The sequence below is a fragment of the Barbus barbus genome (assembly GCF_936440315.1).
Source record: "Barbus barbus genome assembly, chromosome: 21".
NCBI lineage: Eukaryota > Metazoa > Chordata > Actinopteri > Cypriniformes > Cyprinidae > Barbus > Barbus barbus.
This window is the reverse complement of record NC_136749.1, coordinates 13,563,350-13,585,614: the sequence shown is the minus strand read 5'-3', so window position 1 is coordinate 13,585,614 and position 22,265 is coordinate 13,563,350. Positions and strand designations below refer to the sequence as shown.

Sequence of the window (22,265 nt, the reverse complement as noted above, 5' to 3'; positions counted from 1 at the left end):
TGTTTACACATACGAGGAATTTGTTTTAGTGGCAGAAGCTCCACACTGCAACAGAATGACAGCGACAAGACAAGACACAGATAATAAAAAGAATAATATACAAATATACAAAATAGACAATGTACAAAATAGCAAAAAAACACAATATATAATATGGACAATTATGTATGTACAGTTATGATATGTGCAAATTTGAAATGAATGTTAAATAAATAATGTATTATAGTGTTGTGTGTTCCGTGTTTATTGTCAAGTGTTCATGAGATGGATTGCCTGAGGGAAGAAACTGTTCCTGTGTCTGGATGTTGTTGTGCTCAGAGCTCTGTAGCATCGACCAGACGGCAACAGTTCAAAGAGGGAGTGTGCTGGATGTGAGGGGTCCAGAGTGATTTTCTCACTTTTGCTCACTCTGGATAAGTACAGTTCTTGGAGAGTGGGGAGGGTTGTACCAATGATAGTCCTCTGAGGTCAGATTTGGTAGCTGAGCTGAACCAGACCGTTATAGAAGTGCAGAGGATGGATTCAATGATGGCGGAGTAGAACTGTTTCAGCAGCTCCTGTGGTAGGTTGAACGTCCTCAGCTGGCCAAGGAAGTACAGCCTCTGCTGGGCCTTTTTCACAATGGACTCAGTGTGATTGTCCCACTTCAGGTCCTGGGAGATTGTGGTGCACAGGAATCTGAATAACTCCACTGCAGCCACAGTGCTGTTCATCATAGTGAGTGGAGGGAGAGCAAGGGGGTTTCTCCTGAAGCCCATGGTCATCTCCACTGTTTTGAGCGTGTTCAGCTCCAGGTTGTTGAGACTGCACCAGATAGCCAGCTCCTTAACTTCCTGTCTGTAAGCAGACTTGTCACCATCCTGGATGAGGCTGATCAGTGTGGTGTCGTCTGCAAACTTTCGGAGCTTGACAGAGGGGTCTTCTTTAGAGATGCAGTCATTGGTGTACAGGGAGAAGAGTAGTGGGGAGAGAACACAGCCCTGAGGGGCACCAGTGCTGATGGTGCGGGTGCTGGATGAAAATTGTCCCAGCCTTTTTTGTAAATTTTAATTTACATGTTGTTTGAACTGAAATGTGTCTTGGCAGTGTGTACACAACCACCCTATAATGATAAAAATCCACCCAGTGTTGTTTTTTTTGTTTGTTTGTTTTGTTTTTTTAAATCCTGATAAATTATAGCCCCTTTCTGTTTTTTAAGGAAATGCGCCCAATGTACCTAAATGCATCTATGTTCGTGCAAATCATTCGTGATCCAGCCTCACCTACAAAAAAAGTTATATGTTTTTTTTTTAATGAATCTTTGCATATTGCCTTTCCTAATAACGTGCTAATTAGCAAGTTTCACAATGAATGCAGTTAAAGTTTAGTCTCTGGAGCACCCCATGGAAGAGAGGGGCGGGGTGAGCAGAGCTCATTAGCATTTAAAGGGACATGCAATGAAACAGCTTGCTGTGGACAGAGCTGTTTTTTCATACTAAAACAAAATTGAAGCCAAAACATAAACCCACCCTCTCCAAATAAATGAATGGGACGTGAATTAAAAAATTTAAAAAATTAAATTACACCTCAAATAAATATTTTCCAAAGATGGTTTCTGTCATTTTAAGTAATTGCTATCACGCTGAATCACAATGTATGCTCGAGTCAAGTGTTAATTTTTTTAATAAGTTTGGTTTAGTTAATTATTTGATGCTATAAAAACAGGGTGTGGCATCATGATTGTGTGCTTGTGATTGGGTCTGTAGGAGTTTACGCGGGACCTTGATACTGCGGCTCTACTTCACCATCACTATTGCACAGACTCTGGCTCCAAATTACGTTATCAGCTCAAGATGACAGCTGCCATTTCTGGGACATTTTCGGTTTATTTTTCTACAGTGAAAGGAAATAAAGACATCATCCATCTTTTTGTTACAGTCTGTGACCGGGACGTGTCCATGCTGCTCCACTAAAGTGTATGTATAATAAAGAAAATTGCTTACTACATTTAATTTTATCACACACATCACGCTGATCTCATACTGCAGAAAACTGACAATGTGGTAATATATACCTTGGCGAGCTACTCAAGTGCTCATCAGTGTCGTTAAGGAAGTGGATAGTCTGGGAATAGAAGCCACTTGAGAGCAATCAGGAAAAAATGATATCCACCTTATTCTTCAACGCGGAAGTAAGCTTATGGGTGAGACTTCCGGTTCATTAGCTGCTATAGGGAACTAACAAGAAGAATAACAATGTGCAGTAAACAGTAAAACTGTTTGCACCTCAAACCAGTGTGTTCATAATTAATATAATACGTTAATTATATGGTGAGACACCAATTTTCAATATCAAGCAGCAAAACGAGCTGTTTTGTACAGCTAAAAATAGCTGGACGTGGATGAGATCGGAAGTTAGACCTATAAAATTTACAAATGGCCGTATCTGCTCTTATGAGAAGAAAAAGGTGGATGAACATAGCAGAAAGAAGCTTTGGGGAGGCTAGATCTCTCAAGACCAGGCAAATGGTTTCTCTGGTTCTTTTTTCCTGTAGGCTCCAGTGATTACTAAGGAGCCCAGACCACAAGATTCCTGCAGGTTTCCATTCCTTCACTTCTGCACGCTTCACAGCTGATGCTCTGCCTCGCGTCTTGGAGCACCTACACTAATTTCTATATTGTCACTCAGTAAATGCCACTCTGGGGTTATTTCACCACACATTGAGTCTGAGCCTCTTTTCTCCCACCACAACTCAATTTATTTTCTATTGTATTGCAGTTTTACAGCATTAATGAAGAGACAGGTATCTGGCATTATAGCTACAGGCTTTATGTTAGTACAACTGAAAATGATGCAGGGAGGTTTGTTATACATCACAATTTAATACTGTACAATAATAATATAATGTCATTTTCATTATTTTCACAGCGATATTCAGCTGCTCACAATCCATTGAACAAATCTGCCAAGTAACAGAAAGGGATCCATTTTGACAAAATAGAAATTTGTTTTATATCTCTCTAAAATATGTGTGCTGTAAGGCATCAGGTGTGCATAGGAAATGTAACACAGTTGAGAGCATACAGTAGCTAACACTTGTGCAAAGATACATTTCTTAAAGCAAGATTAAACAACAGTTCTACTATATATTCATGTCTATTATGTAGCCTGCATATTAAAAGTCACTGTCATGAGACTAAAGCTTCTATACTTAAAACCAAAAAAATGCTCTGACATACAGTAATAGTGATACAGATGTTAAAGTTTGCTGAAAAAGATGACATGCTGACTGATTGTACATATATTAGTTTGATGGCACATGATGTTTCAAAAAGCAGATGTGTGTGAGGTGTCCACTGACTCTGACCACAGAAAGCTCTTCCGTGAAACCAGGCCCACATAAATCACTGGATGGACACAGCAGTGTAAGTAGGCCAATGTGGAAGTAGCTGTGATAGCTACATCTAATGCTGTGGTACTTTCACAGGGCGTTTGGTTACTGGTATTGTTGGTCACATTGGTTTGTATGGTGTCAATGATGAGGGTGATGTTGTAGGGCGTCCAGTGGATGAAGAAGGCTACTACCAGGGCTACGATGACACGGATGGCCCTCTTCTTGTGCTTGTGCTGGGAGCCACGCCGCAGCCGCAGCAGGATGCAAGAGTAACAGAACAGCATTATTAGTGCTGGAAGAACGAAACCCAACATATGGTAGAGCAGACGAGTGGCCAGATGCCAAGAATAAGATGAGTAAACTTGAACACATTCTATTCTATCCTGACGTCTGGAGTCCTTGGAGTCTTTAAGAAATATCCAGTCAGGGATGGAGAACAGAAGACAGAAGAGCCAGACCATCAGGCAGCAACAGTGAGTCACCACTGGCTTTTTACGAGAATACATCTGCACTGCGTGAACGATGGACAGGTAGCGGTCAAGACTGATGCAGGAGAGCATGAAAATGCCACAGTAGAAATTGATCTGATGGAGAAAGATTCGACAATGAGAGATGAAAGCAATATTCCTGGTGCAGTACAAGGTAAATCAACAGCATTTTTAGCATAATGTTGTCACACAAAAATGATTTTCCATATATTAAAAAAAGAACAATAGAAAAATCAATAGGGCCAATCCATAAAATTAGTTAAAATACTCACTGTTTATATAGTATTCAAATTTGAAAATTAAATTATTTCAATTCTAAAAAAAAAATCCTTTAAGAATAAATATAATATAAATAAATATAAATAAACATTCCTTTAATACCACCAACTGCATATCTATTCTATAGAATATTGTAATTCATACAATTCAACCCATAATTTCACTAAATCAACACAAGGCCATAAAAAACTGACCTCATAGACTTGCCCACCTTAAACAGAGCTCCAGTCAGCTTGCAAAGCACTGTGCCGAAGATCCACTCATTTGCTGCCTCTACAGCCCAGAAGGGTAGTGTTAGCAACAGCAGAATATCTGCTAAGCTCAGATGGAGGAAGAAAATGTCAGAAGCATTCATGCTTAGCCTTTTCTTCCACAGTACCACCAAAACCAGCCCATTTCCCAGCAGCCCCACTACCAGCGCCACAGAGTAAAGGACGGGAATAAAAATGGAATCAAAGTGCATGCTAGACTCCTGATCACACCCAGGTCCACCACAGCAGGACTCATTATAATTATCACTGTAGCTGTCATTGTAATCAATGTTGTAGTCCAAGTCTTCCGCTCTAATGGTGATCTTTGTATCGGCATTCATCTTCTGCAAAAAAAAAAGAAAGAACTTACACTGAAATTAATAGTATCTCTGTCATCCACTGTCAATACAATGTTTTAATGCCATGAGTCGGAGGGTTTTAGGTGTGAGATCTTAAACTAGTGAATGAGCTATTTCTGCAAATCCAACCCTAATCCCAATCCCTCAATTGCACTCCAACCCTAATCAAATAATCTGATCCAACTGATTAAAATCTTCAGAAGCACTTTATAATTACATACAGGTTCTTTGGAGCTAGGCTAGCACTAAACTCTGCAGGATGGCAGATCTCAAGTAACAGGACTGGGAACCCCTTTAGTTTATCACTATTACTTTTGCTAAAGTAACTTGTTTTGACCAACAGGGGGCAATGATGACACATGGTGGCTGTCTGATTGATCTAAAGGATCAATCAGCCAAAAAGGACAATTCTGTCATCATTTATTCACCCTAATGCCATTTCATTACTTACTTACTTATTTCTGTGGAACACAGAAGATGATACTCAGTTTTTTTTACCCCATAATATCAATTTTGGGTTTTTGGTGTTATTGTTATTTGTTGTACGGGGGGGGGTAGTTTAAATATTCATGAAAATATATTTTTTGTTCTGCTGTAGAAAAAAACTTTTTACAAGTTTGGAACAACATCAGGGTGCCCAGTCCTGTTTCTGGATTTCAGCCTTCGTGCAAAGTTGATAATTACAGTCAGCTGTGTTTGATCGGGATTGGTATCTCCACAAACAGGATTGGGTCCCTTGTACAGGTACATCTAAAAAAAATTAGAATATCGTGAAAAAGTTTTTTTTTCTTGTTACTTATTTCAAAAAGTGAAACTTTCATATATTTTATATTCATTACATGTAAAGTGAAACATTTCAAAATTTTTGTTTTAATTTTGATGATTAGAGTTTACAGCTCATGAAAGTCAAAAATCAGTATCTCAAAATGTTAGAATATTTACATTTGAGTTTCAATTAATGACCATCACTACAGTATAAATTCCAGGAATATCTTGTTCTTTGAAACCACAATTATGGGGAAGACTGCTGACTTGGCAATGATCCAGAAGATGAACATTGACGCCCTCCACAAAGAGGGTAAGTCACAGAGGGTCTTTGCTGTAAGGTGTGGCTGTTTACAGAGTGCTATATCAAAGCATATTAAATGCAAAGTTGACTGGAAAGAAGAATTTGGGTAGGATAGGGTCCACAAGCAACAGGGATGCCCGCAAGCTTGAGAATACTGTCAAGCAAAGCTGATTCAAACACTTGGGAGAGCTTCATAAGGAGTGGACTGAAGCTGGAGTCAGTGCATCAAGAGTCACCACGCTCAGACGTCTTCAGGAAAAGGGCTACCAAGCCACTTCTGAACCAGAGACACCGTCAGAAGCGTCTTACCTGGGCTGTGGAGAAAAAGAACTGGACTGTTGCTCACATGCTCAGTGGTTCAAAGTCCTCTTTTCAGATGAAAGTAATTTTTGCATTTCATTTGGAAATCAAGATCCCAGAGTCTGGAGGAAGAGTGGAGAGGCACAGAATCCAATCGATGTTGCTTGAAGTCCAGTGTAAAGTTTCCACAGTCAGTGATGATTTGGGCTGCCATGCCATCTGCTGGTGTTGGTCCACTGTGTTTTCTGAAGTCCACAGTCAATGCAGCCATCTACCAGGAAATTTTAGAGGACTTCATGCTTCCTCCTTCTGACAAGCTTTATGGAGATGCTGATTTCATTTTCCAGCAGGACTTGGCACCTGCCCACACTGCCAAAGCTACCAAAAGCTGGTTCAATGACCATGGAGTTACCGTGCTTGATTGGCCAGCAAACTCGCCTGACCTGAACCTCTATGGGGTATTGTCAAGAGGAAGATGAGAGACACCAGACCCAACAATGCAGATGGCCTTAAGGCCGCTATCAAAGCAGCCTGGGCTTCCATTACACCTGAGCAGTGCTACAGGCTGATAGCCTCCATACCACGCCGCACTGATGCAGTAATTCATGCAAAAGGAGGCACAACCAAGTATTGAGTGCATAGAAATGAACATACTTTTCAGAAGCCTGACATTTCTGTTTAAAATATCCTTTTTTATTGATGTTATGTAATATTCAAATTTTCTAAGACACTGAATTTTGGGTTTTCATTATTTGTAAGTCATAATCATCAAAATTTCAAGATATAAAGGCTTGAAATATTTCGCTCTATGTATAATGAATCTATATAATATATGGGTTTAACTTTCTGAAATGAGTGACAAAAAATATTGACCTTTTTCACGATATTCAGATTTTTTGAGATGTACCTGTATGATGTGGATGACAGAATGTTGCATATTACTGCATGTATTAAGAATCACCTATAGCCTTTTCAGGAATATGTTCATTTCTATTTGGGAGCAAAATATAGGATTTTATGAGTGCAGTTACAGCAACATTAGGTGTTGGGTGCAAATTAGGTGTTTTCATATTCTGTGAATCACTCGATTGAAACGAGAAGCGTAAATGAAAAAAGCACACTGGCCACAAAGCACAATCATCACTGATATCTATCGGTCATAATGCAATTCAGTTTCTTATCATTGTCGAGACTGTTAACTCTCCTGTGACCTTCACATTTGTGGCTGAGGTAGCAGTCTCTCATCTTCCTGCAGTAGAAATAAAGTCAGTCTGTTTGTGCTGGAAATGCACATATAGTACTTTTTCATTCTTAAAATCATTCATCAAAATCTTAAAATCATTCATCATAAGTTAAGCTCCTTAATCAAATCAAGCAAAATGCATATCATTTCTGTTCCCATTTCAGTTTTTTAACAATGCCTTTTTTATTAAGATGTCTTCAAGTCACTGGTCCCTGGAAGTGTGTGTCTTGTCATTTAGGTGTAAGGTACACAGTGCTTTTTAATGTTCCACCCATAATCTTATTTTCAATTAATAAAGTAATTAAAAGCTTGTAATGGTGGTGGCTGCCCTATTTTCCTTTCTTCCCTTTTTTTCTTTCTTTTTAAATAAAAATTTGGATGTCAGATGGGTATAAAAAGCAGAAAACAAAACACTTACACACACTTTAAATAAATGTTGACCTATAATAAAACAAAATAAGGCAACCTATCACAATCAACTTTTTAAGTTAACTCAACTAGCAACCGACAACTTAAAAACTTTAGTTAATCTAATGAATAAAAGTCAGTCTGCTGAGTAAAATATCTGTTAGAGCAACCAAAGATGTTTTAACATTTAGTGCTAATATTTTTAACAATCCATTCTTTTAGATTTATGTTTATTTCCAAAGCCTTCTACATAATATGATTGGTATTTGCCTCTTAAAACTAAAGGAAAACATGAATGCTAATAAACAAATCTATTAAAAAAGTTATAATGAGATGCACATATACAGTATCTCAGCACACGATTCTCAACCATGGTGAGGAGCAACAAATTTTAAAGGAAAACTCAATTTTTAAAAAATAGGCTCATTTTACAACTGATATTACGCAGCGCCTGAAAGTAGTCCCCAGCTATATCATAAATAGTTACCTAGCTGGGGACTACTTTCAGGCGCTGCGTAATATCATTGCGCCTGCTGCACCCATGGTACGGCAGCAAAGTTCCTTGATTATTATGCCGGAATGAGAGTATAGTTCCTAGCCATATCGGCCTAGAACAGGGGTCGGCAACCTGTGGCTTTCATCCCTCTGCGGTGGCTCCCTGTAGCGTGGGTGTACAAAACCCAAACGCTTCCCCTGCACTTTTTCTCGGTCAAGTGTGTTAAAGTAGAGGTTTTCAAGGGCCATGTGAATAAATCTAGGTTTAAATTAAAAGAGAAAAGATAGTCACGGCGCGCTGAACACTCTCATGCTCTGCAGAAAGTCCAAAACGGACTGATATGGGAAGTAATAGTAACTTTTTACGTGCCAGTAAATCCCTAATATCAAAGAACTCTTTGCTAATATGGAAAAAGGCATCCAGCTATCACTAAGCTGAATAACAAGCATAAACCTTAACTGATGAAACGTGAGGATGATATGGTTTATGTTTTTCAAGTCTTCTCCAGGTAATATGAATGATCCAGTGGTAATTGACAGTATTAATTACAGTACAGAAGCTATAAAATATAGCCTATTTTCTGCCTTGTTCTGTGATAAAAATGGAAAAAGTGTTAAGTATATATACTGATTATACAATCATAACCATAAAATTGTCATTAGTAAAATATATATCAAATATAATATAGAAGACAAATTATTGGTTATTGTTCAGCAGTGTATTTTAATTCTTAGCCAATTAAAAGTAAGAGATAAGTTTTTTTTGTGTGTGTGTGTCAATTATACATACATAAATATTATAATTATTATTATTATTACATTTGACATTTCTGTCCCCCTCACTTCTGAAATGATTGCTACTCCCCTGCTCTATAACATAACTGAATATAAACCTTTAGCTATATGCCATGTTATCTTTATTTGGGGTTCAAATATTTTGTGGCTCCACGTGAATTTTATTCAGTGGGAAAAGGACCAAAATGGCTCTTTTTACGTTAAAGGTTGCAGACCCCTGGCCCAGAAAATCGCAAATTTTTCATTTTCCGTCGGTCTTAGTACAAGATGTAACTACAAGAGTCAAGCTTTAAATAGAAAAAGCAGAAAATAGGAAAATTATTGAAACTCTTTCGTCATTTTTGAGCGAGATGCTAATGGTCTAATCCGATTCAATGATCTATGCTAAACTAAGCTAAAAGTACTACCGCCAGACCCGGAGATCGGCTGAATGGATTCAAAAATGGTAAAAATCAACTGTTTAACTCTAGGGGAGTTGTAAAATGAGCCTATTTTCAAAAAAGTGGAGTGTTCCTTTAATTACTGTAGACTTTAGTGGAAAAAAAATGTATCATAAAATGACAAATAACCAATTACATTACTGAGTGTACATTCCCAGTGGAGTGTTCCTTTAAATCCGTAAAAATATGAACTCTGATCCACATGACAGCTAACTGACAGGGACAACAGCAGCAGCAACATAAATTAAGTCAGTAAAATTTTAAACAATGATAATATTTTAATAATAATTAACATAAAATGTTTTCAAGCTGCAATGCATGCTGGGAACTTGTGCAATGTTGTTCAATGTAAAATTGTTTGTTCAGATAACTCAATTTGAAAAGTTGGGAGAACATTTGGATATGTTGTGAACAAATACTTGAGTATCTAAGTAAGGTAAACAAAACAACTTTTGCTAGCGACATGTTTAGAGTATATTTGTTCAGTTCACACAAAAAATTAAACTGACTTCTACTAAAAATTCTTTGTTCAGGTTTGTTTTACATTGGTTAGTAGAACTTTTCGAAAGTTGGATTTTTTACAGTGTACTGTATAAGCAGTTATTTGAAGAAAAAAACAATATCTTAACCAGTTAATTTCACTACAAGGAGTGATCTCATTAAAAGTGCAGATATAAATGGTGTTTGTATGTGTGGCTTGTCTGGTTGATAGCGTGTGGATGAATGTTAGTGTGAGGGTGCAGCATTGAGGCACTGACCAAGTTTACCAGAAGGGAAGATGGCTGAAGAGAGCAGTCTTCGGTGGGCTTCACTTGCCTTTTGGACAGCTCAACAAAGCAGATGCTCTCGAAAGTGTAACACTCCAATTACTGATCTCCGAGTTGCACCAGACAGCATTCCCAGAAGCACCAAGTCAACTGGAAGACACAATTCCCACTTCACACCCGTAATTCTGACTCCTCTCTGTAAACCTTCTCATGAGAACTGTGTTCATGTAGACCTTGCCCTTGTTAATTGACTCACTTCTCCCATTTCAACAAAGTGAAAGTAAACCAGTATAGTCACATGAATTTTTCTGCACTGCCACACTCTCAGTTCTTTTCTGAGAATGGAAGCTACGTTCTGGGAAATGGCATAATGTATTGGGGAAAAAATGTTAACCCAACGAGAATAATAAATTAGCAAAAACAAGCATGTGCTCGTTCTGTATTATGTGACACTGGAAACATGATGTCAACTCTCAGCACTTAATTTAGTCAAAAATGACCAAAGAGTTTCGATAATTTTCCTATTTAAAGCTTGACTCTTCTGTAGTTACATCGTGTACTAAGACTGACGGAAAATGAAAAGTTGCGATTTTCTAGTCCGATATGGCTAAGAACTATACTCTCATTCTGGCGTAATATGTATGTATATGTGTAAAACTTGAAACTCATACATTATATAAATGTATACAACAGTTCAAGTCAAGTGGGTTTTATTGTCATTTCAACCATATACTGTGTATAGTGAGACAAAACAACGTTTCACAATGGGTCAAGTGGTGTTACATTTAAGGTATATAATAAGACATTTTTGGGGCAGGTTACATTTAGTGCACACAGGCTAAAAAAATAGTGCAGATACATTATTACAGTGCATCCGGAAAGTATTCACACCCCTTTTAATGTTTCACCCTTTGTTACATTGCAGCCATCTCCTAGAGACATTTATGTTCATTTTTTTTTTCTCCTTAATCTACACGCAGTACCCCATAATGACAGCAAAATACAGAATTGTAGAAGTTTTTGCAAATTAATAAAAAATAAAAAAACTGAAATATCCAGAATTTCAGAAATTGGAACCTGCCCACACTGCCAAAAGTACCAATACCTGGTTTAATGACCATGGAGTCACTGTGCTTGATTGGCCTGCAAACTCAGCTGACCTGAACCCCAAAGGGAATCTATGTGGTATTGCCAACAGAAGATCAGAGGTACGAGATACAATAATGCAGGTGAGCTGAAAGCTGCTTTTAAAGCAACCTGGGCTTCCATAACACCTCAGCAGTGCCACATGTGGATTTCCTCCATGCCTCGTCACACTGATGCAGTATTTCAAGCAAAGGGAGGCCCAACCAAGTATTTAGTGCATATACGTGAACATATTTTTCAGAAGGCCGACATTTCTGTATTAAAAATCCTTGTTTTTTTTATTGGTTGTATGTGATATTCTAATTTTGTGAGATAGTGAATTTTGGGTTTTCTTTAGCTATAAGACATAGTCATCAAAATTAACACAAATAATGGCTAGAAATATTTCACTTAGTGTCTAATGAATCTATATAATGTATAAGTTTCACGTTTTACATTGAATTACTGAAATAGAATTTTCCACAATATTCAATTTTTTTGAGACCTACCTGTATTTTCTTCATGTTATGGTTATATGAGTTAGCAGATGCTTTTGTCCAAAGTGGCTTACAAATAAAAACAATACAAAAGTTAGCAATTAATAGGCTAATGAAAATACCATAATATACAAACCATAACTCATAATAACTATTAATTTATGCTGAAAAGATATCTTTAGGCTCCTTTTGAAAGACCCAAAACATCTTATGTTATAGGGTAGTCTTAAGTTATGGTATTTTACTTTATCAAAGGAGGAACAGGTAGAAGTGGAGGAGCTGCCCCTCACATTGAAACATGCACCAGGTGTAATACATTGTGAGGAACAGTCCTGGGCTTTTCAATGGCCAGGTGCAAGAACCATCATACATGTTGATGGATCATGACCAAATGAATGCGTGGAGGGTGCTGATGGAGTCGACGGAGTGGGATGCCAAGGAGCCTTTCATGTTCATTTTTGAAAATATCCAGGACATGGAAACATTCATGATTATTTGCAGAGACACCCTCAACCTGAGAGTAAATGCTGGCCGTGGGGTGCACAGTCACCCATATACAGTTTATTATGTGTGAGTGTATCTGGGTGACTGTGCACCCCACACACTGTTTGTTAGTGTGTGTGTGTGAGAGTGAGTGACAATTTGTTTCTAATTTATTTATTTTTTTCTAATTTCTTATTAAGAATACTCTGGTTCACTAGTTCACCAATACGTCTCATGTCATTTCTGTGTGCACACTATGCATTCTTTCAAGTCATTTCCATTGTCAGTTTGAAATACTCTATAATGTTTCTCCAGACTGTTTGTAGTTCTTTCTTCATGTAAGTGCAGATAGTCTAGGCAGAAATGCATATTAAATTCCTTATTGTCTTCTGTAAACACCATTGAAGGGATTATTTTCCTCATTTAGATTATATAGATAGATATATTAGCCTATATAGACCCATACTAATACAAAATTACTCAATTTAAAGTTAACTAAATGTAACCAAAATCGTGTATGTTCATGTAACATCTCCTTTATTATTTTGGATTGGCAACCACGTAAACACATGGTAATGCATAGCGTAAACTACATTTAAAACCATCAAAATAGACCCGCCGTAAATGAAAATAATGTAGCCTACAGAAATATGCCGTCAGTTGTGCTGCCTGGCCGTCAAGTGTTTCATCGCATGCGTGATACCAATAGTGTAGGGAAACCGTAACGTTTTCTACTACGTAAATAAGCGCATGCGCAGAACGGATCGTGCAGGTGGAATGGATCGTGTACTCCCAGCATCTACTTTCGGAAGGCCAAATAAAGTGCTTTTGCTTTCATATAGAAACAGTTACTTCAGTTACTGAAACCACGCCTTCTTTTTTGTGTGAACATTTGGGCTGCATTATGCAAATATTTCCACATCGTGACGTAGAGATGTGGGGGCGTGTTTGAAGAGCTGTTTTAGGGGGGCGTGGCAGAGTCGTAACTTTGATAAAGAATATCTATTTGGTTTTGAGACTTTAGTCTTTACTACTTCAGGGTTCTTATCTATGCACGATCAGCTTGTAACACTCCAAAGAGGAAGCAAAACTTGAAATCGCATCATATGACCCTTTTAAAAAACAACTGTAAAATAGTTACTTTGCTATTGACATCTTGTGGTTATTTTGGGTACAGCAGTTTAGTTATCTTCATGAGTTACTTTACACTGATGGTTTACTGTGGCACAACTCCCACAAAAAAAACCCTGGTCATTCATGTGGACATAAATGTTACATGTGCTCTCTACCTAAACATTGTTGCAAACCAGGTACACCACTTCATGACTATAGTGTTCCCTGGTGAAAGTGGCCTCTTTCAACAAGATAATGCTTTCTGCCACAGTGTACGCATTGTTCAGGAAGAGTTTGAAAAAAAAGGACGAATTCAAAAATACTGGATAAAAAAGTTTGATCCGAGGCGGCTACACCTCGTTTTGGTGGCACGTACGTGGACCAACAGCAACAGGCAGGTGGTCATTATGTTTTGGATCATCTGTGTATGTGTACTCTGCATTTCTTTTAAGAGTATGTGCCTGGCTGTAAACACACTAATATGCAGCCCTGCACAATGTCAAGCCAAAAAAAAAAAAGATTAATGGTGGCCACAAATTAAGAATAAATTATTCATCGCATTTTCTTCATTCTTTCTCATTTTAGTTCAATTGTGGCCATGTTTTATTAATTTGTTCTCTCGTTAGCAGACAAACTAATTTGTTCCCTCGTTTTAATTGAGTTAATTCTTCATCATGATTGTCATATATAACCATTTAATTTAATATATAATTTCTCTTCATACATAATTTCTCTTTTATTTTGTTATATTGTGCTTTACAGCATTAATGAAGACTTCTTGCATTCTAACTACAGGTTTTATGCATACAAAAAAACAGGGAGGTTCAACAAAGTTATACATCAAAATATAAAAGCATACAAAAAGACAATAAGCACCAAAATACACATTTACCCAGTTCTAATTCACATGAACTGTTCATGTGAACTGCTTCAGATTAAGTCCTAAGATGTTTTCAAAATGTATTTACAGCAAAGCAAGATATAAAAAATCATCATAAACAAACAAACAAACACAAGACAATTAACAAATAAAATCTAAAGGAACTTTTTAGACACTGCACACAATAACAATGTACAGTAATACAATTCAGAGGCTCTTGTTTTGTCAAAAGTCTGATCTATTGGAAAAATCTGCCATTATGACAAAAATAGAAACTTTTTATCTAAATGTGTAATATAAAATGTGTAATTATATAAATGTGTGAGCTGTAAGGAGTCAGTATGCTTGAGAAATACAAAACAGTTGAGAATCTGCAGTAGCCGCCACAAGTGCAAAGAGAAATATTTGAAATTAAGATTAAACAAGACTGCTCTGTATTTATGTCTGCATACTAAAAAGCACTGTCATGAGACTTAAAACCTGTACACCTCAAGAATGATAACTATAAAGATCACTATTAAGATAAATAGTGTCCACACCAAAGAACGATGACGTTTGTTTGTTTATTATAAATGTGCACTACAGTTTGGTTGTCTGTAGCTTTAAATGCTCAAGCCCTTTAAAGCTGTATGAATTCTGATTGGCTGTCAATGTTTTTTTCCTCATTCATCAACTGGAAAATCATTCTGAAAGTGATTTCAATTATATTGTTCCTCTATATGATGGTATCATTGGTGATGTGGACTTCCGTCCTCTCATACAATTATAATGATTATTAAGACTATAGTTATCATCCTTGGTGTGAACAGCAATGTTTGCATACTTAAAGCCAAACTCCTCCTGACTGATACAGATGTTAAAGTTTGCATAAAAACATGACATGCTGGTCGATTGTACATGTATCAATGTGATTTTACACAATGTTTCAGAAAGCAGACGTGTGTGAGGTGTCCACTGACTCTGACCATAAAGAGCTCTTCCGTGACACCAGGCCCGCTGGGAACTTCAGTGTGATGCCCAGTGGTCTCAGCATGTCCAGCAGATGCTGACGAAATTTCACCCCCACAAAAGCATAAAGCACTGGGTTGACACAGCAGTGTAAGTAGGCCAATGTGGAAGTAGCTGTGAGAGCTACATCTAATGCTGTGGTACTTTCACAGGACGTTTGGTTACTGGTATTGTTGGTCCCATTGGTTTTGGTATCAACGATGAGGGTGATGTTGTAGGGCGTCCAGTGGATGAAGAAGGCTACTACCAGGGCTACGATGACACGGATGGCCCTCTTCTTCTGCTTGCACTGGGAGCCACGCCGCAGCCGTAACAGGATGCAAGAGTAACAGAACAGCATTATTAGTGCTGGAAGAACGAAACCCAACATGTGGTAGAGCAGACGGGCGGCCAGACGCCAAGAATAAGATGGGTAAACTTGAACACATTCTATTCTATCCTGACGTCTGGAGTCCTTGGAGTCCTTAAGAAATATCCAGTCAGGGATGGAGAACAGAAGACAGAAGAGCCAGACCATCAGGCAGCAACAGTGAGTCACCATTGGCTTTTTACGAGAATACATCTGCACTGCGTGAACGATGGACAGGTAGCGGTCAAGACTGATGCAGGAGAGCATGAAAATGCCACAGTAGAAATTGATCTGATGGAGAAAGATGTGTCAGTGAGATATTTTTCAAAAATCATTTTTGAAGAAATTAAAAAAAAATTAGTAGCTTATTTATTTATTCATTCATTTTTGAGTAATATCCTTTTAATTTTTCCTGCATAATATATCTGTTGTATAAATTTGCAATTCATGGAAATTATTCATTAAAGATATGCATGAAACAATATAATGGAGAGCACTAGAATTTAATAATTTAAATAATGCAAAGATCAGCAAAAAAAAAACATAAACACTGCACCCTAAACATTCTTCTGCCCACCTTAAACAGAGCTCCAGTCAGCTTGCAAAGCACTGTGCCGAAGATCCACTCATTTGCTGCCTCTACAGCCCAGAAGGGCAGTGTTAGCAGCAGCAGAATGTCTGCTAAGCTCAGATGGAGGATGAAGATGTCGGTAATGTTCAAGGACAGCCTTTTCTTCCACAGTACCACCAAAACCAGCCCATTTCCCAGCAGCCCCACTACCAGCGCCACAGAGTAAAGGACTGGAATAAAAATGGAATCAAAGTGCATGCTAGACTCCTGATCACACACAAGTCCAGCACAGCAGGACTCATTATAATTCTCACTGTAGCTGTCATTGTAATCAATGAAGTCCAAGTCTTCCGCACTAATGGTGATCTTTGTATCGCCATTCATCTTCTGCAAAGAAACATACTTCAGTTTTCATATCTATTTCTATAATCCATTTACACTATTTATTTATACAATAATTTCATAAGTGTTTATGAGTCTGAGTGTTTTAGGTGTGAGATGTTAAACTAGTGAATATGATATTTTGTGTATAGCAGCATTCTGTGTGAATATGCGATTGAAAGTCTGAGGGTGAAGTTTCAAATTAGCCTTATATTTATCCTAATAGCTAGGTCTGAAGCAGCTTTGCTGAAGAAACTTTTTTTTTAACCAGAAGGGGGCAATAATTAGATATTGTGGCGGGCATACAGGATTCAAGCTCAAGTTAAAGGGATCAATCACCGCAAAATGAAAACTCTGTCATCATTTACTCATCCTTTGTTGTTTCAAATTTTCATAATGTTTTTTTTGGATCCGACTGACTCTCATTTTATGGACAAACCAGTTTAAACATTCATCAAAATATCTTCTTTTGTGTTCTCCTGATGTTAGAAAATACCAATTTGAAACAACATGTAAATGATGACAGAATGATTTATACTGCTGAATATATTAGTATTCATCTGTACCCTATTCAGGAATATATTCATTTATATTCTGGCAGAAAATCTATGATTTTGTGTGTGCAGTTACAGCGGCTTTAGCACTGTTCATTTTCAAAATCGGGTGTTTTCAATTTCCGGGAATCACTCAATTGAACAGATAAGAGAAAATATAAAACCACAGTGCCCACAAAACACATTCATCACTGATGCCTATCAGTCATAATGCAGTTCAGTTTCTCATCATTTATGAGACCAAGTTAAATCTCCTGTGACCTTCACGTTTGTGGCTGAGGTAGCAATCTTTCCTGAGTGGTCATCCCTGGTAAAAGTACCATTTCTTTGAAGATGTGCTTGTGGTTAGTTTTGGATAGTGTAGTACCTAGATTGTCATGAACCCTACATTTATGGGAAACCATGGGTTTTACAATAAAGCTCTGAATGTCTGTGATTGAAACCTGAAATGTGTGGAGGTGATATTTGTAACCCACTGGTATTTCCCTCGTATCATGCTGCAGTAGAAATAATGTCAGTCTGTTGGTGCTGGAAATAAATGTAACTTTAACATTAACTTAACTAAAGTCTTCAAATAAATCATCAAAATTGGAAGTGAAACGCCTTCAAAACTCTTTCATGTTGCGCATTAGTATATGCGAAGAAAAATGCACTAAACATTGTAGCAGTAAATAAATCCAATAATAAATAAAATTAGGTCATTGAATATAGTCAAATGTAAAATTATGACAAATATAAAACATTAATTTGAGCAATAATACAGTGTTAAGTAGATGTGTGGATATATGATGGATGGAGATAATAAATAGTCGGAAAAAGGTTTGAAAGGAAGAAAACGTACCTGTATAAGTGTGGGATCTCACAGTAGTTGAGAGCTGCTGAAATGATTGGCACATAGAGAGTTACTTATTAATAAAGGTCACCGCATGCAGCTGCGTAGAAGACAGACAGAGGAGGAGACAGTGACAGGGAGCACCAGAGCTTGAAATAGGAAATAAGATAAAGATCAGTTGTCAGTCATTCATAATTCTTTTTCAAATGTTCATTTTGCTTTCTGAATGAAAGGTTTGTGGTCTGGGAATATATGATGCATATTAAAGGCTGACAAACTGTCATTGTTCAGACGTTAATTGTTCATCAATCTTACGGATCCTTTTGTCCAGCAAATCAATAGAAAAATGCAGAGATGCAGAGAAACTGTAACTGTAGTTCTGTATGCTAACTTATAATATTCCAGTCCAGTGTATTTGCAATTTACAAGCTTTTTTTAAGAAAACCATAATATCCAGTCAAATATGTTATTTATAGTCTGTGTTTTTGTATTACAGAGGGTTCAAGAATGTGTTTATTTTCTGTAAGTTTGATTATGAAAATCTCCATTGCTGACTTTGTAAAAGTAATAGTTGCAAAGTAGATCATCTTTTGTTCTGTTTGCTTGTTTCATCCTTATGTCACAGATGCTCATACAGCGGGATGTTTTTTTCACACCTTACACCACGTCCTGTTCACAAGTTTTCTCGTTATTCTCACTTGTACACACCATTGCTCACAATTATTCACGTGTACTTTTTGTTGACTGATTTAGTTTTTTTACCTTACGTGCAGAGATTTTGTTACTGTGTCAGGTTGAACCTGTCACTATTAAAGGCCAAGCGAAAGCTACATATAACATTTTTTTAAAGAAGAATAGAGAAGAGAAATCTGGACGTGTTCTTTTAAGCAAAGAAAAGGGAACCGGGGAGACGATGAGCTGATGAGACAATGATATTTCTAGAGAGCTGTTATAGCTAAAGATGGACCAGCAGATCAGATGCTCAGTTTAAATACAATCTTGACAAACATGACTTTCTTAAACGGGTGCTACCGTACGTCAAAAACTGTTGAAGTTGCTCCTGAGGTCAGGAAGTACCACCTCTCTCTTTTTGTTTTACTTGTAAACCTCATGACCCTAGAAAACAGCCTCAGCCCCTAAAACACTAGCCCACATTAAACCACTAAATTCTCATTAGACTTAACAGGACAACAAACTTTTTAAAAGGATACGTAACAAGTTTTAAACATCGCTTTAGTGCCATAGTCAGCATGTTTCTTAGGGGATCCATTATACTTCACCCAAGACAAAATATTTTTTTTTTAAAAGAATTATGTCTTCCTTTAATCATCACGTATTAATTTCTTTCTTATGCTTGTTTACTATAGGACACGAAAGGAGTTTTCTGAAAATCTGAGCTTCTACTAAAAAAAAAACCATTATAAAACGTTCCTAAAAGTACCCTTTCTGCTTGTGAGGTACATTTCAAACCTGTACAGTATCTCTGTATTAAGAAAGCATCGTAATTTAATCATTGTGGACCAGGCCAGTCTCCACAGGAGCTTGGCTCATCCTGGCCCCACATCAGATAATAACCAGCTGCAAAATGGCTGCGACGTTCAATTCAACTCCACATTTTGAGGGAGATCATGCATTTTTTGCTGCTTGGTATCAGAAATCCACTTTTTATTTAGAAACTAATAAGCAGTATTAGAACGTGGCCGTGGTCTTCAAAAACAATGAAATAAAATAACTTTTAATTTAATTATTTTTTAAATCATGAGACGCCATTGTGCTAAAATGTTTTGAAAGAAAACATAAAATCAATCACTACTGATTTTCTTTTTCTTTTTCAGCAACAGACACAGTTGTTTAAACATTTTAATGTGTATGCAGCATTTTTAAATGAACAGCAATGAAGCCGTCAATTCAAAGTTTTCAGTCATGTGACCAGCATGGATTCATTGAGGGTAAAACATGCACTGAACTGCAGTTCAGTGATGCATTAAGCCAATTTTGAGAATTTAGCTTATAATAGTTTTCTTACTGTGCAATTTAAATGTACTGCGTACATATTCTGGGCATGTATGCTTGCCTGTATATAATTAGTACACAATCATCAATAAGATGTATGCTGAAATTGGCCTTGTAATAGCACTGTCTTAATACATTTGTACTACCTAGTATAAAACTGGTAAAAAATAATAATAAAATAACTGACAGGCAGTGGAAGAAAGCTTCCTGTAAGGATGTGTAGTCACATGGAAACTATGAATACAGGAAGCATATGCAACGTGCCTTCAGAAGACTGACACTGCCTTTCTCAGAGCTGAAAATTATTTATATGAGCTTCATTTTATTCCCCATGCATAACTTCAGACCAGTATATCAAAACAAACATTATTTCATTACATCAGTTCCTGCATTATTCAGAAACAGAAGTAACTTAAGCTTGTTTGTGAATTTTACTTGTAGTGCTACCAATATAGTCTATTTTAATAAAGCTTTATTTTACTGTTTAACTTTTATCAGTCACGATTTTAAATGTAAAAAAAAAGAAAAAAGAATTGATTGTTTGGAAATGTTATTTTTAAAATAGAATTGAACTGAAGTGATACATTATTCAGTTTCACATTTTTGTCTACAAAATAAATTACACATTGCAATGTTACCAAATAAAAAGGAGCATCAAATCAAGATGTGTAATCCAGAAAAATATTTAAGAAAATTGCAAAAATAAGAATAAATTATGTTTGACAAGGCATCACTTACCACAGCATACCGCTGAGAGCTGCTGAAATGACTGACCCATTGAGGGTTACTCATCAATAAAGGTCAAAGCATGAAGATGGGTAAGACACAAAGAGGAGGAGCAGACAGTGGCAAATAGAGGAAATATGATAACAATCAGTTGTCATTCACAATTCTATTTCAAATGTTCAGTTATGCTCTGGGAAATGCTATTTTCTAGCAAAAATTTGATATATACTGAGAAACTGTAACTGTAGTTCTATATGATATATATTGCAATTTACAGGCTGCTTTTGTTCTTTTCAGAGAACTGGTTGATCCAGTACACTAACAGGTGCATCCATCCATTGAAACAAGCAATCCGAAAGACCCGATCTGCAGAATTCAATCGAAATTCCTATCAGCCTGACAGTTGGGGTGCCCAAAAAAATTGGAGGGACACAAACAGGTAAAAGCACTTCAGCACTTTTGGAAGGCCAGTGGAATCAAAGACAAAGATTTTTGTGGTTAAACCAGTGGTTCCCAACCATGTTCTCGAAAGACCCCAGCATAGCAAATTTTGCATGTTTTCAAATCACCTGATTCAGGTCATCAGCTCATCAGCTCCAGGAACATGATTGGGAATCAAGGCTGTAAACTAAAGTAAGAACGTAATGCTCCCCTTTCAGGACTTCTGGGGCTTTAAAGAGCACATATTATGCCACTTTTTACAAGATGTAAAATAAATTTCAGGTGTCCCCAGAATGTGTCTGTGAAGTTTCAGCTCAAAATACCCCACATATCATTTATTATATCATTTTAAATGTGACTATTTTGAGTGGAAGCAGAAACAGGCTGTTTTTGTGCATGTATCTTTAAATTCAAATGAGCTGCAGCTCATGCTTTTACACCTCCTACCTCAGATACTGTTTTATTTTGATTATCATGTCTATTATGCTGAAATCATGCGTTTTAAAGCCATATCAGTTTAAACTTCTGATATATGGTTTTCTGAGCGCACACATCTGAAGCATGCACAAAAAAAGTGGCTGTCACACAGCATGGGAGTATTAAACTAAGTTCTCTTTCATGTCTGCGCTTAAACTGACGAATACACACAAGTTTATGTTAAAAAAACATAAGTTACAAAAACACAGTAGGTTGTCTGTGAAGGTAAACAGAAAGAAATCACATGTTTATATTAGATCTGAGTATTAAGTTATATCAGAGTAATATACATTATACTGCTGTCTATGCTGTCAATATGACCCAAACAAAATAAAAACCGAAAATCACTCACTGCTCTTCAATGATTAATTTCTTGAAGCTCTAAAGAGAAGACATTTCTTACTTGAATGCTGCTTTTAAATGCTCTAGCGTGAAGATAAACATGGTGGATTGTGTGCGGCTCACTTGTATGCGGTTTAATATGGCAGTGTCCGTCAACAGTCATAGGCAGGGCTTGTAAAACGTGACATCACATTTCACGCATTGTG

The 22,265-nt window shown here is 37.0% G+C and overlaps 2 protein-coding genes across 2 annotated transcripts; both read right to left on the bottom strand.

The window, feature by feature from the left end:
* Positions 1–2,723: 2,723 nt before the first annotated feature.
* On the bottom strand, positions 2,724–10,486 carry LOC306887780 (C-X-C chemokine receptor type 3-like). Its single transcript, XM_079445796.1, has 3 exons — positions 10,259–10,486; positions 4,352–4,735; positions 2,724–3,957 (listed from the first exon to the last, which is right to left on the bottom strand). The coding sequence occupies exons 2-3, from the start codon at positions 4,730–4,732 to the stop codon at positions 3,307–3,309; spliced, it is 1,032 nt and encodes a 343-aa protein (XP_079301922.1). The 5' UTR covers positions 4,733–4,735; positions 10,259–10,486; the 3' UTR covers positions 2,724–3,306.
* A 3,679-nt stretch (positions 10,487–14,165) lies between these two features.
* LOC306886889 (C-X-C chemokine receptor type 3-like) lies at positions 14,166–20,869 on the bottom strand. Its single transcript, XM_079444249.1, has 4 exons — positions 20,812–20,869; positions 18,070–18,209; positions 16,300–16,680; positions 14,166–16,013 (listed from the first exon to the last, which is right to left on the bottom strand). Exons 3-4 carry the CDS (start codon positions 16,675–16,677, stop codon positions 15,291–15,293), a joined length of 1,101 nt encoding a protein of 366 aa, XP_079300375.1. The 5' UTR covers positions 16,678–16,680; positions 18,070–18,209; positions 20,812–20,869; the 3' UTR covers positions 14,166–15,290.
* Positions 20,870–22,265: the final 1,396 nt, after the last annotated feature.